Genomic DNA, 17,038 nt, shown 5'->3' with positions numbered 1-17,038 from the left:
TGGAAAGTATAAAAGCTAAAAAATTAACAGTAATCATTATGTATGTTCAACAGTTGACATAAAAACTGTCGAAGGTTTAACAGAAGATGTTCTAAAAAATTTCATAATTTGAGACAAGTGACCCAGGTCTCCATAACAAAAAATACGCTAATTTGTACCAGAAACTGATTCATGCTGAGTGTAAGAAAAACCAGTGAAAATTGTAGGCTTTTCTCTAAAAGACTTTTTCATCTTCAAACATGGTTTCAGATTTCGATGTTCCAAACAATGGCCTGAAAGGGGCTCAATGTATAAAGGAAAATTTCACAGCACTTGTTTTACATGTTCAAACTTTGTGCAATAGAATGTTTATGTGAAATGGACAAGTTGAAGGAGAAATTTGGCTGATGTGAGATGGAATGACCCGCTTCTAAAAAATCTGATATTTCTCTAAGATGATGTTTGGTTTTCCTGATGATTACTGTATTTGCTGTTCCCTAAAGCAGCCTTTGTATTTAAGGACATAATGCTCTTACATATCAGAATTACTGAAAAAGGTTGATATTCAACTTTATTGAATTTATGTTTTATCAATAGTTGACCAATTTCACATTCTTATGGACGGTATGTTCTACCGTTGATATGTTTAAACATTTTTTCAATTTCGCAGCATCATAGTGAGTTTAAATTGAAAAGGGTATTGTATATGAAATCAGAGCACTTTTGTGTTAGTTTTCTTTTAGCCTAAGATAATATTTGTAACTTTGGCGCGTATGCTGCTCATTTCCTTTTTGGTGGGCGAAGCCACGGCTATATAAAGCCCAGCACATCGTTTGTCTGTCTCACTCTCAAGTCATGAGCTGTGGTGATGATGTGGTTCCTGCTCCTGTTTCTTCACATCGCTCACGTTGAGCTGGTGATCTCACAAGGTAAGTTTAGTTTCTTTAATTCTGGATGTTATTAATAGTAATAAATATTATTATGAATTTGAATTATGAATGAGTCTTTAAAATGTCTATAGAAATTAAAAACTATAGAAATTAATAATTAATAAATTAATTAATTGATAATTAGCAGAGGTGGGACCAAGTCATTGTTTTGCAAGTCTCAAGTAAGTCTCAAGTCTTTATCCTCAAGTCTCAAGTCAAGTCTCAAGTAATGTCAGGCAAGTCAGAGTCGAGTCTCAAGTCACTGGTGTAAAAGTCCGAGTCAAGTCACAAGTCTGAAACTTTGAATTTCAAGTCCTTTCGAGTCTTTAAAAAAAACAAACGAAAAAATAATGTTGCAGTTATGCTAAATGTAAATATTAGACCATGTAATTTTAAAATCTGTGTTTTTCTCAACACATACAAAATAGTGAACTTAGAAAATATACACAAATTGTGAAATTGCACCTCTTTAAAATGCAGCTCAATTAAACTTAGCTCCAAGAATAATTTTCACCGACAGTTCTGAGATACGCTGCATGTTATTCTTGGATGCGGTTGTAGGACCAGCTTTAAAATCGCATGACAAAAATATCATACACATTAAAAAAAACTGTATCACCAACGTAGCCTGGAAAACATTTGCTAGTTAGATGAAGTCAGCTATCTCATCTTAGCATATTTATATGCATATTTATAATTATACGGTTCTTGGAGTGAGTGCACACACTCATGAAGTTTAGTAACTTCAGGTCACTGCAACAAGCCCAGGTACAGTTTACCGACGGATGGGTACAGGACCTTGAAATGCACCGTGTAGAACGAAAGACCATCGTACGTATCATAAGTTTACCAGTCTCACAAATTGTCGTCATAAATACACATTCGTTAACCGTTTATTAATATAACCTTTGAGCTCAACGGTAATTAATTAGTAGTGGAAATAATTTCTGGTACCCATCACAGAAATGTAGCAGTGACAATAATATTGTATGCTGTAATCGTACTGGACAATTAGTGATACAAAACAACTGTTTTATCCTGTGAATAAAAGTATATGTTTTTGTCAGTGTACCATAATAACAGAAGCGAAACGCAATATTGTGTCAGGACAATTCACTATTTATGCACAATAAATAAAGGAGCATAGCGCGACAATTTCTGTTCAGCGCCAGACTTGCTTGTAACCTATATCACCAATTATGTTAAGAAAAATGACGCATTAACTACAACAGCAGACTGACCTTTGTGTAAATGCTTGGAGCAGACTAACCTGTGAGCTGGAGTGTTCTAGGACGTTATATTTGATCTTTGAATGGCTGCAATCCAGTCGCCTCTTTGTTACTTCGGAAACATGGCTCGAACAATTTCTCTTCAACGACATAATCCGATAACAACCGATCTCTTTACCCGTCGGCTTCCCGTGGCTGTCATGCGACCGGCTATTGCAGTTAATAATACAACGGCTTCTTGACATTTTTGTGTTTCTTTTTATCGCTGTGTGACTGATTTTAATTGAAAGCCTGCGTGCGCTAGTACCGCTTGCCACGAGTTCCCAGAATCCTTTGCGGTTCTACCCGTGAATGACGTCACATTTTCAATCTCTATATAATATGCGTGTTAAATTTTATATTTGGGGTAAAATATCAAGTCTTTTCAAGTAAACCGGTTCAAGTCCAATTCAAGTCCCAAGTCATTGGTGTAAAAGTCCAAGTCAAGTCACAAGTCTTAGAACATTTTTTCAAGTCAAGTCTAAAGTCATAAAATTAATGACTCGAGTCTGACTCGAGTCCAAGTCATGTGACTCGAGTCCACACCTCTGATAATTAGTATACAATATTAATACTTTAAAAGAGTTAGAATGTAGATTTCAAACAAAGAAAACAATCAGTGTTATTTGTTTACACTCGCTACAATATCTTTCAAAGCTTAATGTAAAAATTGGTCTTTTTTGTGGGGCTAAACATAAAATACAGAATGGCAAAAATTCACAACCGCTAAAAGCTTCCATTGCTAAATCTATGTATGTTTCTATTTATAAAGACGTATAAACAAACATAGTGGGAAGCATGGCGGTGAAAGAAAATACCGGGTTCCAATCTAGTCTGGCGTCCACTTTAAGCTTTTTTTTTTATTGTGATTTTTGCATAATCCTTTCTGTGTGGAGCTGGCACAGCCACCTGTGTCTGCATGGGTTATCTCTGGGTACTCTGACTTCCTCTCACAGTCCAAACACATACATGCAGTAGGTTAATTGGTAAATCTAAATTAACTGTGTGTGTAATGTAAACACGAGTTTCTCCATATGTTAACAGATTGGTGACCTGTCCAGGGTGTTATCTGCCTCTTTCCCCATGACAGCTGGATTCCGACCGCCCAGAAATTTTATAAGCAGAATTGTTTGGATTAAGACTTAATGGATTCATAATAATAATAATAATAATAATAATAATAATAATAATAATAATAATAATAATGATACACAAAAACAATGTGTTTAGAAATATCTTGCTAAATATATTACAATAATAAAGTAAAACGTAAAGGCATACAAAACAAAAAATTATTATTATTATTATTTTTACTTGTATTCAGATGTTATGGCACAAACAAAGGTTTAAAATTTTATCCTTTGCAGTTCCCAAAAGTAAGTCATGAAACAAATCATAATTCTTATAATAATACTTTGCTGTATAAACCTTGTATGTTCCTAGCTGAGGACAAACTGATTCTAAAAAACAAAGGAGGCTACCCATGTGAAGGCTACCTTGAAGTCTACCATAACAACATATCGGGTTATGTTGGGGATACACACTGGGACAAGAACACTGAAAAAGTGGTTTGTAAGAGCACTCACTGTGGGGAACCTGTGGAGAACCCAGTAATAGACATTCTTAAGCCTTCTGAAGACAGACCGATCTGGCTCAATGAACTGAAGTGTGAAGGACACGAGAGCGCTCTGTGGGAATGTAAACATCCTGGTTGGAACTACAGCCATTACCCAAAGCTCACAGTGAAAAAAATTACATGTTCAAGTAAGTTTTTCAGATTTTTGTTTCTGTTGTTTTTTTGTTGTTGTTGGTGGGCTTTTTTAGTGAGCTCAGTGACAATGACTCTTAGCTAAAGGTTGTTAAGGTACATTAACTATATTGGAAATGACTTGATAAGATCGATTGTGATGTTTGTTGGTTTTTTGTCTGTGTTTGTATTTGGCTGGTTTATGATTGTGCTCTTCAAGGTAATATCACAATAAGCCTGAATGGACCCAAATGTGCTGGAGCTGTCCAGTACTCCATTGATGGCAAATCGGGTTACTTTTGTAAAGACAGATTGGGTAAGAGTGTGATTCATTCATGTATACATTTGTAGGTTCTTTTCTAAATGTTAACTGTACATAACTTCAGAGGAGAAACAAAGATAACTTTTTCTCAGTAAAATGCAAATGCAGTAAACAATACACAGCAACTTAGAGACAGCGTTTAAGATCAGCGTAATGCAATTATGGTTAAATAAATTCTAAACTAATGTCAGATAGTTTTAAATTTTAATTGACTCATATTTTCCAATAATGGTTGTAATTAAGTTACTTATTAAAATATCATTCAGTGAAGATTTTCACTAAGACAAATAATGATGATATATTTAATGTATAATCCCAATCGAAAATAAAAATGAAGATACTTAAGGAAAGTTACTTTTCACCATTGATACTTTTATATTCAAACACTATAGTCGCAGAATTAGAAGCTTCAACATTGTCTTGTTAAGCCTGAAATACTAAAGTATCACACTAAAGACAAGAAGAGTTCCACTACTGTGAAAGATTCTTCTTGTTATTTAATGGTGTACTACTTCGATCACATTTTAAAATGTTGTACACTATTTTTGATTAACAAAGAATATATAATTCCTCTCTCTTAAAGAAAAAAAAGAAGCCGATCTTCTGTGTAAATATCTCGGGTGTGGTGAATTCAAAGAAATTCTTACCTTAAAATGGATGGATAGTGAAAGAAGCTCATCAAAGATGGAGCTCGATTGTTCAGCCTTTCAAAATGCAGACCCAGATCATCTGTGGCAGTGTGTGAATGGCAAACAGGACAATTCAGCATCATGCAAACCTGTTTCTGTCATATGTGAAGGTAACACACAGACACACACACACACTTACACATTAAGTAAACCGATTTTAAAGCTGTGATAAAAACTGTTAAATATTAAATATGGTGGTGAATTCAGAAAGTGTTTTTATGAACAGGTCATACGAGATTGCAGCTCAAAGGAAATCCGTCAAATGTGTGTTCTGGGCAGCTGGAGAAAGAAGAAAATAACAACTGGGTACCTGTTCAACAGGACAACTTTGATTTTGATGTGTGCCAGCAAATGCACTGCGGTAACTCTCTCAGCCCAAACAACAGCACAAACAAAAACCTTAATGTGACATGCACAGGTAATTCAACACATCTATATTCCAACACAAACAACTTCCAAGCAAACACTTCACACTGTGAAACTGCTCTCTCTCTCTCTCTCTCTCTCTCTCTCTCTCTCTCTCAGATGAAGTTAAAGTAGTTCTGAAGCACTCTGGCAAAGACAGCAAGTGCTATGGTACAGTTAATATTGAAGTGAATGATTCAGTTAATCCTGTGTGTGCCTCCACCTGGACTAAAACTGAAGCTGAATTGGTCTGCAAGGAGCTTGGATGTGGGGAAGTGAGTGTTCAAGTTTAGTCACCATAAGTTACCTGTTGTTCTGATACATGGATACTGAGCGTTCATGTATCAGAAACTGTCCATACAGCAGTGCTACTGGATTTATTGTGATAAGTGTACTAACGTGCACCATTAATACTGGATGATTATCAATGAAATAACATAAACTCATAAATGCTTTGTTCTAGCTGATTTATACTGAAGAACATCAGAATTCAGGAGGGATAATGGACCATGTGAGCTGCAAAGGCAGCGAGTCCTCACTGTGGCACTGTCAGTCTCAGCATGGCAAGAACATCCAGTGTTCAAAACAACCTTATGTGGTGTGTTCAGGTGAGATACAGCAGTGGAAATGTACAGAGTGGCTGCTGATGGCCTTTGTCTGCTTTTATAATGAGATTTTAAATCCTGCAATAAATTCTATGTCGAGAGAGAAAATGAGTTACTTCATTCAGTGAAATTGTGACATTGTTAAATTCTGATTAAATTTTCCCAAAATGTGTTCAGTAAGAGTTTAATTTAATGTATTTATTCTTTTTGTGTTTCGTGGCTGATAAATCTCTTATTGTCGTGGTACAGGCAGTGTGGAGGTGAAACTGGCAGATGGTCCTGGAAGATGTGCTGGAAGATTGGAGATAAAGCATGAGGGCCAGTGGAAGAAAGTTCCTGTAAAAGGATGGACAGACGCTCAATCAGCAGCTGTCTGCAAACAACTGCAATGTGGGGAAAAAGGCAAAACTGAAAAATTCAGTCAGGGTTCTGGTAGCTTCCTGTCAATAACTTGTCCAAGAAATAAGAAGATATCAAAGATATCTGAGTGTTTAACAGAAAACTCAAACAACCAATTTTCGGATCGGGAAGCGGAAGCAGCTGGAATCACCTGTGAGGGTGAGTGTTATTTTTTTTATTTCTCTGCCCTTCAGTGACATCAACCAGAAAAACAATTTCCTTCCTTAAAGGAAGGCTTTATGTCTATATCTTTGGTCTTTTAGTTGCTGAACAAGTCACAGATGATATTGGTGAAGATGGATCAAGACAGGAAAAGCTGCAGACACACTAAAATATGATAAATTGTTAAAACCAGGAAAACAACATTTTCGTTCATCAATGTCAGTCAGAAGAAAAGCTCAGCTTAGTTAACTTCACTTTTTATTCCTACAGCTCCTTCAGGCTCAAAAGTCCTTCCATGCCTACAATTTAATTTTCATTGTTCATTCCATTTTAACATTTTTTTTCTTTAAAATACTTGACTGTTTACACAAATATTTAATTAAAAGATTATTTTGGCACAGTTACATGCTTAGTAATGAAAGTCTTACAGACAATGCTAATTTTTACCTATAAATAGAGATAAAACTAAGCACATTTTAACCTTATAAATGTTAAATTGGCCAAAAATTAAATTCGCCAGTAAAAAACAGTTGATTCAGAATGCTGCAGCACAAGTACTGACATGGACTAACAGTAGAGAGCAGATTTGTGATTTATTGGCTTCTCTTCATTGGATCCCTAGAACAAATTCCCTCTCAGACTACAGACTACTTATGGTTCCTAAAAGTGGAATAGAAGGCAGAGCTTTCAGCTTTCAGGCCCCTCTTCCTCTGGAATTACTTCCCAGTTTGGATTTGGTAGGCAGGCACCTTGTCTACATTTAAGATTAGGCTTCAAACCTTCCTTTTTGATAAAGCTTATAATTAGTGCTCAATAAGGTGACCCCGAATAATCACTTAGTTATGCTGGAATAAGCCCAGACTGTGGTATATCTCCATTCAGCTTCTTTCACCAAGTATGTATTTATGCACCACTTTCCTATTTTTGTGTCTATGTCTTTGTGAACCACTGACCTTTCAACAGGTAGACGACCTGCACAGCCACTTACTGTATATCATGTTTCTCTCTTTGTGTCCATCAGGTCACAAGGTGGTGTTTTTAAGTGGAACCTGTTCTGGTCACGTGGGGATAGAGCATGGCAGAGAAATCTACTGGCTCTCTGGGTCTAAAGAGACATGGAACCAAGAGTCTGCAGACACAGTGTGTCAGCAGATGCATTGTGGGAACGCTGCAAACTTTTCTTTCAATTCTAGGGCTGATATGATTAATAAAGTTTGGAAAAACTCTTTTAGCTGCTCATCCAGAAAAAAGTCTCTTTTTGAGTGTAGCCGAACTACACCTCTGCCTCCTGACCACCATAATTCTACTGCCTATGTGAAATGTTCAGGTAATGTGAAATATGAATGAGTTAAAGTATAAAACTAAGAATAAGGTCATTATGGAATTGATTTATTGTGTCACAGAAGAGACAATTTACTTATAACAGACTTTACCTTTTAATGTCCATAGATGTACATTCACCTCCTTGTTTTCTCTCAATCAAATTTCTACTATTTTCTATTTTTTCTGAAACCTAGCTTGGTCTAAGAAGTTGTGAAATATCTGCTGATACTAGTTTCCTCTTAAATTTAACTTTTTCATGTCACAACAGGAAATATTGAGATGAGGTTGACGAACAGCTGCTGGGGAAAAGTCAGGATTCGTGTAGAAGAGAAAGAAGGAGATATGTGTGCAGACACCTGGACAGAAGACAAGTCTGTGAAGCTGTGTGAAAAGCTGAACTGTGGGACACCCATAAAAGCCCACAACAGTCCCAAAGATGGTGATATCTTCTTTAAGAGTTTACACCCGACAAATCAGACTACTGACCTGACACAGAGCATCTTTGTCAAAAACCAGGACAATGATAAGTCCTGTAAACAAAAACCAGCCTATGTTGTTTGCTCAGGTAATTAATTGTTTTTTTTTAAAAACTATTTTTAGATTGCAAACATATAATAAATGTTGTGACTTTCCTTGGCAGAATGTTTCATTTTCAACTAATTTGCCTCCTTTGGAAAAAAGTGCCAGTTTTATTGTTGCAGTTTATTGGATTGTTGAATTTTTGTCACTAAGTTACAGGATACCAGAATTTAAAAAACAAAAAGAGACTGATTTTTGCTTTAACATGAATCTGTTTTTAAATATTCCTTCAAATCCTTTTTGTGTTAAAGAAGCAAATTTGAATTTTTCTGAAGTTACCTTTTCATCTTTTCACTATGACTATGATGGATAATTAAAAATAAAGTGACAACATTACTAATTTGTTTCAGGTAGTGTCAAGCCCAGATTTAGCATTCCCAGTTACAAATGCTTTGGAAACGTAGAGGTGGAGTATGAGGGGAAGTGGATCCCTGTGTGCGAGGATGCTCTCAAAGACACTAACAATGGAAACACCATCTGTCAGGAGCTTAAATGTGGTGATGCTGTGGAGACTCTTCCCTACTTTGGACCTGCACCAGCAGAGAAATTAGCCATTTCAAACCTAAACTGCATTGCAAATGCTAACAGTCCATTATCTGCATGCAGCAGTATTACTGCTTCTACAGCTGCCTGCAAACACAGTGGCCTCCGATGCTCTGGTGTGTATAATGATCTTTGTGTCAGCAGTTTCTGAATTATTCTTTGCTCCTTCAGCCTAATTTTAAAATAAAGGCTTTGAAACTGAATTGAAATTGAAACAAACTGAGACTAGTTTGTATTTCAGAAAAATGTTGAGATAAAAATAATGCTGCTTTCAAACTTTGACATGCTCGCCTTCAAAGGTTACTTTTAGTGAAATAAAGGGTAGAATGTTAACATCCTCACCTCCATTAATGATATTTGTTCTACTCAGTTTTACTCTTTTCTTTTCTGCTTGTTGTCCATGTCACCAGTACGGCTCTGCCACACAGTCTGACTCACTTAATGTCTGGAATCAGCTGGAAACAGCTGGCCTGTGCAGTCTGATGGTTATAGAAATATCGCTGCCATCAGTTGTCATCTCTTTGTTATCACTCTATAAAATCATTTTATTTACACAGCAGTCAGAAGGGTAGCTAAACTTCAAAAGTGTAAAACTTTAAGTTGATGCAGGATCATAATGTCATTTCTGTGTGCAGAGTGTGTTATTTATATCATTCAGATCCTGTTGGTTACATCATGTTTTGTGAACTTTTTATTTCTCTTGTCTGTCTCAGAATGGAGGACGATGGTACCTGACAAAAAGGCCTGTAGTGGAACAGTGTTGGTTCACTGGAGACAGGGACTCAGTGCTGTTTCCAGAGAAAACTTCAATGAAACTGAGAAGGAAAAGCTTTGCCAGGATATGGACTGTGGTGGATACAAATCAACAAATGAAATCCACCCCCAAACAATTGAAATAGATTCTTTTTGGAACAAAAGCTTCAGCTGTGGTGAAAATCCAGGAAGCATTTGGGAATGTGAAAATAAATCCACACCCTCAAGGAAGGAGCCTGTCTTTATTGAATGCAAAAGTAAGATTTATATCAGCAGGACTGATCTTAAATGATCACAGACTTTTTACATTTGCACTGGAAACACTGAAGAGTGAAACAAGACACTCGGAGTGTGAAGGAGAATTATTCCAGATACACTGGATAAAGTAACAAACCAAAGCTAAAAGTGTTAAATGAACTATTTGATTATGGACTTGTGCTTCATATTTTGACTTTGCAGTGCAGAGAAGATTAACTGATCATTTCTACCTCAGTGCTTTATGTCTTTATCAATACTTGACTGCAGTGTTTATTGCTTTCCTTCCCAGAGGAGCCCAGTGTCAGCATTTCACAGGGCTGCCGTGGGGAAGTGAGGATAGATGGCGTTCCAGTGTGTGCTAGTAACTGGGATCTATCCTACGCACACAAAGTTTGCCAAGAAAAGCTTTGTGGCAATGCTGTCTTCATTGAATCCAAAGCTCCATCAAAGGGTTCAGGTAACATTTACCATGTCAGCTGTGAAAAGTACCATTCCATCATTGGCCAGTGCAGGAGGACTAAAGGAAAGTGTGACACAAATGTGGTGTTCATTACTTGTAGTGGTAAGTGTGAGTCCATACACCTCTCTTTCCATAAACTCATCCCTATATACAGTATATACATGTATGTCCTCTCTTAATTATGGTAGTATTTTAATTCATTATCTTGGGGTAATTGTTACAGGTTTTTGTTTTTTGCAAAAGGAAACATGACAACGACATTCTCAAATTGCTTATGCCACTGTTAAGGAACTTATTCCAGTTTCTGTAACAATGACCATTTGGCTTGTTCATTAGAAAAGTCATCTCAGAAATTTAAAAAATGTACAAATTATTTTTGTTCATTTTTTAAACACATTATGAACGCAAGCAGATCATCTCTAACATCATATTTGCCAGACAGAAGTGGATGAGCTTGTTTCCTTCTTTAAACACAGTTTCTTTGCTTTTACAGAAAGTGTAAAGTTCCGCACCGCTGAAAAACATGGAGGTGTCCTTTATGTCATTTATCGAGATAAGTGGGAAAGAGTATGTCCATTTAATCGTTCCGCAGTGTTAGAGAGAAAGCTCTGTGAAGAGATTAAGAAAGAAAACCATAGCATCTCTACGGAAGACAAACAGGTAAATCTTTACATTCTGTTTCTTGAAACCGGTCACTAATCTTTCTCGTATGCTACAAACCAATATCATGGACAGTTTCCTGGCTCTGTGTCTCAGTTTATTTAAATCTAATAATGAAGAATGGAATGTGATTTTTATATTATTTAGGTTTATGAAATGGAAAGAAATGTATGGGAGGTTTAGCTGACTAAATACAAAATGCTCAAAGATTTTTAAGTTAAAAACTTACTGGACACTTTGCTGACACAAAGTTGCAGAAACGTAAAAGAAATGGACTGTCCTACCTTTGGTTTGGACTTCTAGTGACTTCTTTTGCTGTGTGTTGCTTTGATGCTTCAGTCAGGCCTGCTTTTTACTGCCAGAGATATTTTAGTGTTTTTTGTTCTGGCTGTATCACTAAATGTGAAAAAGTTTAAATTTGATTCAAGATAAACTTAGAAACAACACTGGAGTTCACTGATGTTACCATGGACATCAAGCGCTCTGTCAAACAACGTTCCTGTGAAAAAGTTTCTCCAGCTACAATCATTTGTCCCGGTAAGAGAATTCATGAATCCTTTCTTAATATCTTCTATTGGTTTCAGAAATATTCCTTCACATGTTTTGCAGAGAAGATACTTTTTTTAAAATCTGTAACTCTGAGCTTACTTACCTTGAGGTGGTGCAGATAAACATGATGAACCAACTACAGCTCTCACTGTGACTGGATCCAGAAACACCTAAGTGGCTTTGCTTTATTTCAGGCTATGTGAAACCGACTCCCACGCCAACATCACCCTCACCACCCCCACCACCCTCACCAACCTCACCACCTCCTTCTACATCCATAGCACCTATTATCGTGGGTGTGGGATTTCTTCTTGTTGTAATAATTTTGATTTCTGTATTTATACGATTTTGTGTCAAGAGAGCCAGGAAGTCCAAAGTTTCATGTGAGTATATTTATTACATGGCTTGTTTCTCTTTTAACAAATTACCTTAGAACGTATCAAAAACTAAACTGAACATGAGATCCATCCTCATCATCCAAGTTTAAAGAAAAAGGCGTTGGAGGCTTTTTGCCACAAGAGGGCAGTCTTTCAGCATACTGACTGAATTCTGACTTCAGACAGCATTTTAAATAACACAGTCACTGTTGCTGACTGAACAAGCAGCACATTAGCAAAGTCGAAGATTGCTTACTTGATTGAAAATGTACATACAAAACGTGTAGAATTACCCAAACCTGTGCGTGTGTTGCGATTTTCCTTGTCTTGTGTTGTACCCTGGTACACTGGTACATCACTGGTTCAATAGCACAGTGCATTGGTTAGACAGCTGTAGTTATGTACTCTATCAGTAAATGTGTAATACATTAATCTTTCAGCAAAAATGCTGCCTGGGAAAGAACTGGAGTTTGAAAGTGGGGAATATGAGGATGTCATAGACAAAGAAAATGAGATGGAAGACCTCAGTCATGGTAGTGTGTCATTTATTCATTCATTTGTTTATTGATTGATTGATTATTTTGTTCATTCATTCAGTTTTTTCATATTCGTGTTATTAATCCTAATCAAAGTCTAGATTTTAGTGTCATTTAAACATAACTAAAACTCATTATTTGTATTGTGGTAATGATGTGGTAATTTAAGAAGCAGTAATACCTAAAACACTGTTATACTTTACACTGATAATATTAATCATTATTACATATTAATACACCAATTGAAGTTATGTCTACTTAATTGCACTATATCATCAACTTGAGAGGTTCTGGCTATAGAAATGAAAACCTTACCTGAATTAAATTTGGCTTTACTTTTTGATGTTGTCTTCTTGCCTTGAGCTACTGCTTCTCCCTGATGTCCACTTAAAGGTGCACAATTTCCCTTTCAGCGTGGGCCTAAACAGAGATATAAAACAGATTTCAAATTACTGCACTAGTCAAGGTTCCGTTTTCATTAAAAATATGCACATATCTGAGATGTGGGCGTTTTGGGGGAAACTTTTTTTGTGTTCTCATGTTATTTTTCATTCAGGAGTCAGATCAGAGGCGGAAATGATCTCAGAGAAAGATGGGCAAAGTGTTTCCTCTTTACCTTATGAGGATATTGAAGCAGATGAGGCTCGACCCCTGACCTTCTCAGGCACGACTGCTCCTGCTGCCCGAGACATCAACGTTCATGAAGGTGTCCATAATGAAAGTACTAGCACTATCACAGTGTTTTGACTAATCAATGTTTAACATTTGCAATCTGATTTTCTTTGTGACAGATGGGGTGACTTACGAAGAGGAAGATTCACAGGAAAGTTATGACGACATTGGTATGATTACTGAAACTGCACAGACTACACCAGAGGTTCACAACAGCTCCCAAACAATTGATGACTTAAACACAGCAGCCCCAGGATTGGTGGAGAGAGATGAGGACTACCTAGAGCCAGATGTGGATGGGTGAGCCAAATATGGCTTTAGCACCTACTTAAAAAATCAGATCATGTAAAATTTGCCTTCCTTAAATGATATTATTTTAAATGGCTAAAAGAAAATTCAATTTGACCCAAAACCTCAGTGTAAAAAGTAGCAAAATCTGTCTTTTGATAAAGTTTGGCAAAAAACTTGAAATGTATAATATATAAAAAGAATGTTAAGTACTAGTATTCTATCTTTCTATTTTTTTGTTTGTTTGTAAACCTATAATTGAATGTAAGGTTTTTATAAACATCCTTACAGTGTTTCATATGTAACATTTATTATAATTAAATCTTTTATAATTATTACATTTTTAGGTTTGAACCTTTAAGTACTTCTAGTGATGCCTCAGAGACTCAGGAATTTGGGAAATGGTTTAGATGTTGAGTATCAAACTGTATGTTATGTATGCTATATATAGTTTGATACACAGCACAATAAGCCGTTTTATCCATAAGATGTCGGTTTTAGAGTCTCTGAAGTTCTAAAACTGAAAATAAAATGTCCCATTCTTTTAGGTTGTTGACTTGTTTGTTTGTTTGTTTGTTTCTTTCTTTCTTTTTTAAAATCAATGCTTTGATTCAGAGTGTTTTGAATAAAAATTCATTATCACACAATTTAATGTTCTATGTAATAACTTAATAATTTCTCCTGGTGATCAAAGCTAGAGTCATTGCTTGCTACCAATGTTAACATGAATAAGGTCATTGCTAAGGCACTGACAGACCAGCTAGCGCAGCTATTAGAAGACCACTGAGAAGAGAGACAGCGATACAAGCAAGGGGACTAATTTGTAAGCAGTGCCCCTCATATCTCGTGTAAACATCACATCTAGCATCCCTGTCAGAGGCCTTGTTGAGGGATCATGGTGTAGCTGAAGCTGAAATAGATACAGCCTTCTCCAGACCTTCTCCAGAAAGTGATGCATATCTGTCTAATATGAAGAAATATGATAATATGATAAACCTTTACTGCAGTCTATAAAGAGTCTATAAAGTCTATAAAGGGTTTAGAGTAGTTATAAAACAGCTACTCGATCACCTGCAGAGGAATGGTTTATTCAGCCAGATTTAAAAGTCATCACAGTACAGAAAAAGCATCAGTGAAGGTCACAAATTATCAGATAGTTGACTATTATCTGTGCTTGTTCTAGTTGGCCTCAGTACTGTTGATCATAATATTTCATTACAGAGATTAGATCATGCTGTAGGTATTAAAAGTAGTGAACTGCAGTGGTTTGAATGATACCCATCTAATAGACTTTAATGTGTTCATTTCAATGGGGGAGTCTTCTTCATGCATAGTGGTTAATTATGAAGTTCCAAAAGTTTCTATGCTAGGACCCATTCTGGTTACATTATACATACTTCCCCAAGGCAGTTTTATTAGAGGGCATAGCATAAATTTTTATTGCTATGCAGATTGTCACTCCACCCTTTGGAGAAAGCTCATTTCCACCACTTGTATCCACAATCTTGTTCTTTCAGTCACTACCCAAAGCTTGTGACCATAGGTGACGGTAGGTACGTAGACTGACCGGTATATTGAAAGATTCGCTTTACGCTCAGCTCTCTCTTCACCACGATGGACCTGTGTGGTGTCAGCATCACTGAAGCCGCAGCACGAATCTGTCTGACCATCTCCTGCTTGCTTCTCCCCTCATCTGTGAACAAGACCCTGAGATCCTCCACTTGGGGCCGTAACTCTTCCCTTACCCGGCGTGGGCACTCCACCCTTTTCTGGTTGGGGACCATGGCCTCAGATTTGGAGGTGCTGATTCTCATTCCTACTGCTTCACACTCAGCTGCGATGGTGAGTGTGAAGTGGTCTGCCAATTCAGAGGTACCCCCCCCCCCCATCTCCAGGAAACATTGTAGAGGCATGTCAACCAAGACAGCCATACACATCCAGAGTCTTCAGGAATTTAGGGCAAACTTCGTCCGGATGATCTGATATCCTCGTATCGGTGTTGTTCCCACATCATCATAATAAATGTTGTTCCAGATTCAACATTGCAAGTGACCAGTCACATTGTTGTGACGTCCCCCTTTTGTGCCTTTGAAAAATACCGCCTTAAAAAAATCTAATTCACTTGCGAGAAGAGAAACCGCTTCTGTCCGCAGATCCAGGAACTTGAATTCTTTGCATTTCAGGATACTTTTCTTTAATAAACAGTAAGCATTATACATCCTTACAGAGGCGGTTTCTCTTCTCGCAAGTGAAGTAGATTTGTTTTTTTTCGAGGTCGCGGATGATGTCAGGAGAAGGTGATTGGTCACTTGCAATGTTGAACCTGGAACAACATTATTTATGATGACGAGGAAACAACACCAACACGAGGATATCAGATCGTCCAACTTCGTCCACCTAAGTGGCCCTGCCACCAAGGAGTTGTTTAGCTGCCTCAGTAACCTCCCTCCCAGAGATTGATGAGTTTCCTCCTCATCCCCAAACTCTGCTTTCTCTATGGAAAACGTGAGTGGGATTAAGAAGGTCCTCAAAGTATTCCTTCCTCAGTTGAGGTCAGCAGTGCTCCCTTCGTACTATACATAGTGCAGGTATAGCACCACTTTCCCCTCCTGAGTCACCTGATAGTTTGCCAGAATCTCTTCGAGGCAGTCCAAAAGTCTTTTCTATGGCCTTTCTGAACTCCTCCCAAATTGAGCCACTGCCAGAGCTCGTGCCAGGTCTGTCCAGCATCCTCCCCTACCTGATTACTCAACACTAGATGGTGATCAGTTGACAGCTCAGCACCTCTCTTCAATCGAGTGTCCAGAACATATGGCAGCAGATCTTGATGATATAATTACAAAATAGATCATCCACCTGCAGCCTAGAGTATCCTGTTGCCATGTATACATATGGACACCCTTATGTCGAACATGCTGTTCATTTTGGAAAAACTGTGGTTTGCATAGAAGTCAAGTAACAGAACACCATTCAGGTTCAGATCTGTAAGGCCATTCTTCCCAATCATGATTCCCATGATGCACTTAGCATTTCTCTTTCTCTCACCTCTTTTCACCCACAATACGTTTATACTCTAAACCTAATTATCAGTTATTGTTAACCTCTGGGTCTCTTCCACAGCATGTTTTTTGTCCTGTCACCCCCAACCAAGAGGACTGCCCCTCCCTGACCAGGGCTGGACTGGGACAAAAAATCATTCCAGGCATTTTGACTAGAGACCGGCCCACCAGGTATTATAGGAAAAACCATAAAGCCTTTGAATGAAAACAAACGTTGTTGTGACAGTGATGTACACTGTCTTGTTGGTACATATGTATCAATCTAATAAACTTAAACCTACACCATCCTCCCTATTCTGGTATTCTAAACAGTACTTAGCCGAAACCCAAAGACTGCTTGGTTGAGTTAACTTCCTGAACTATCTACAACATATGGTGGAAACCTGAAATTAAGACAGAGAAGACTAGAGGTGAGACATGATCATTACTGAATATTAAAAATAATAAATGACAGATTTAGTGATATTTTCATAAAC

The 17,038-nt window shown here is 37.3% G+C and overlaps 1 protein-coding gene across 1 annotated transcript; it reads left to right on the top strand.

The window, feature by feature from the left end:
- Positions 1–850: 850 nt before the first annotated feature.
- On the top strand, positions 851–13,685 carry LOC309696723 (scavenger receptor cysteine-rich type 1 protein M130-like; the record flags this gene model as incomplete). Its single annotated transcript, XM_082518081.1, has 19 exons — positions 851–908; positions 3,620–3,940; positions 4,144–4,239; positions 4,829–5,044; positions 5,161–5,352; positions 5,460–5,614; positions 5,803–5,947; positions 6,194–6,502; positions 7,527–7,832; positions 8,097–8,393; positions 8,758–9,066; positions 9,664–9,960; positions 10,251–10,523; positions 10,915–11,081; positions 11,510–11,618; positions 11,825–12,013; positions 12,448–12,540; positions 13,100–13,249; positions 13,335–13,685. The coding sequence occupies 19 exons, from the start codon at positions 851–853 to the stop codon at positions 13,517–13,519; spliced, it is 3,867 nt and encodes a 1,288-aa protein (XP_082374207.1). The 3' UTR covers positions 13,520–13,685.
- Between the last annotated feature and the right edge of the window lie 3,353 nt (positions 13,686–17,038).

Source organism: Aulonocara stuartgranti (genome assembly GCF_965226115.1).
Source record: "Aulonocara stuartgranti genome assembly, chromosome: 20".
Lineage (NCBI taxonomy): Eukaryota > Metazoa > Chordata > Actinopteri > Cichliformes > Cichlidae > Aulonocara > Aulonocara stuartgranti.
Note: the sequence above shows the minus strand (reverse complement) of the source record. Positions and strands in the feature narration are given on the sequence as shown.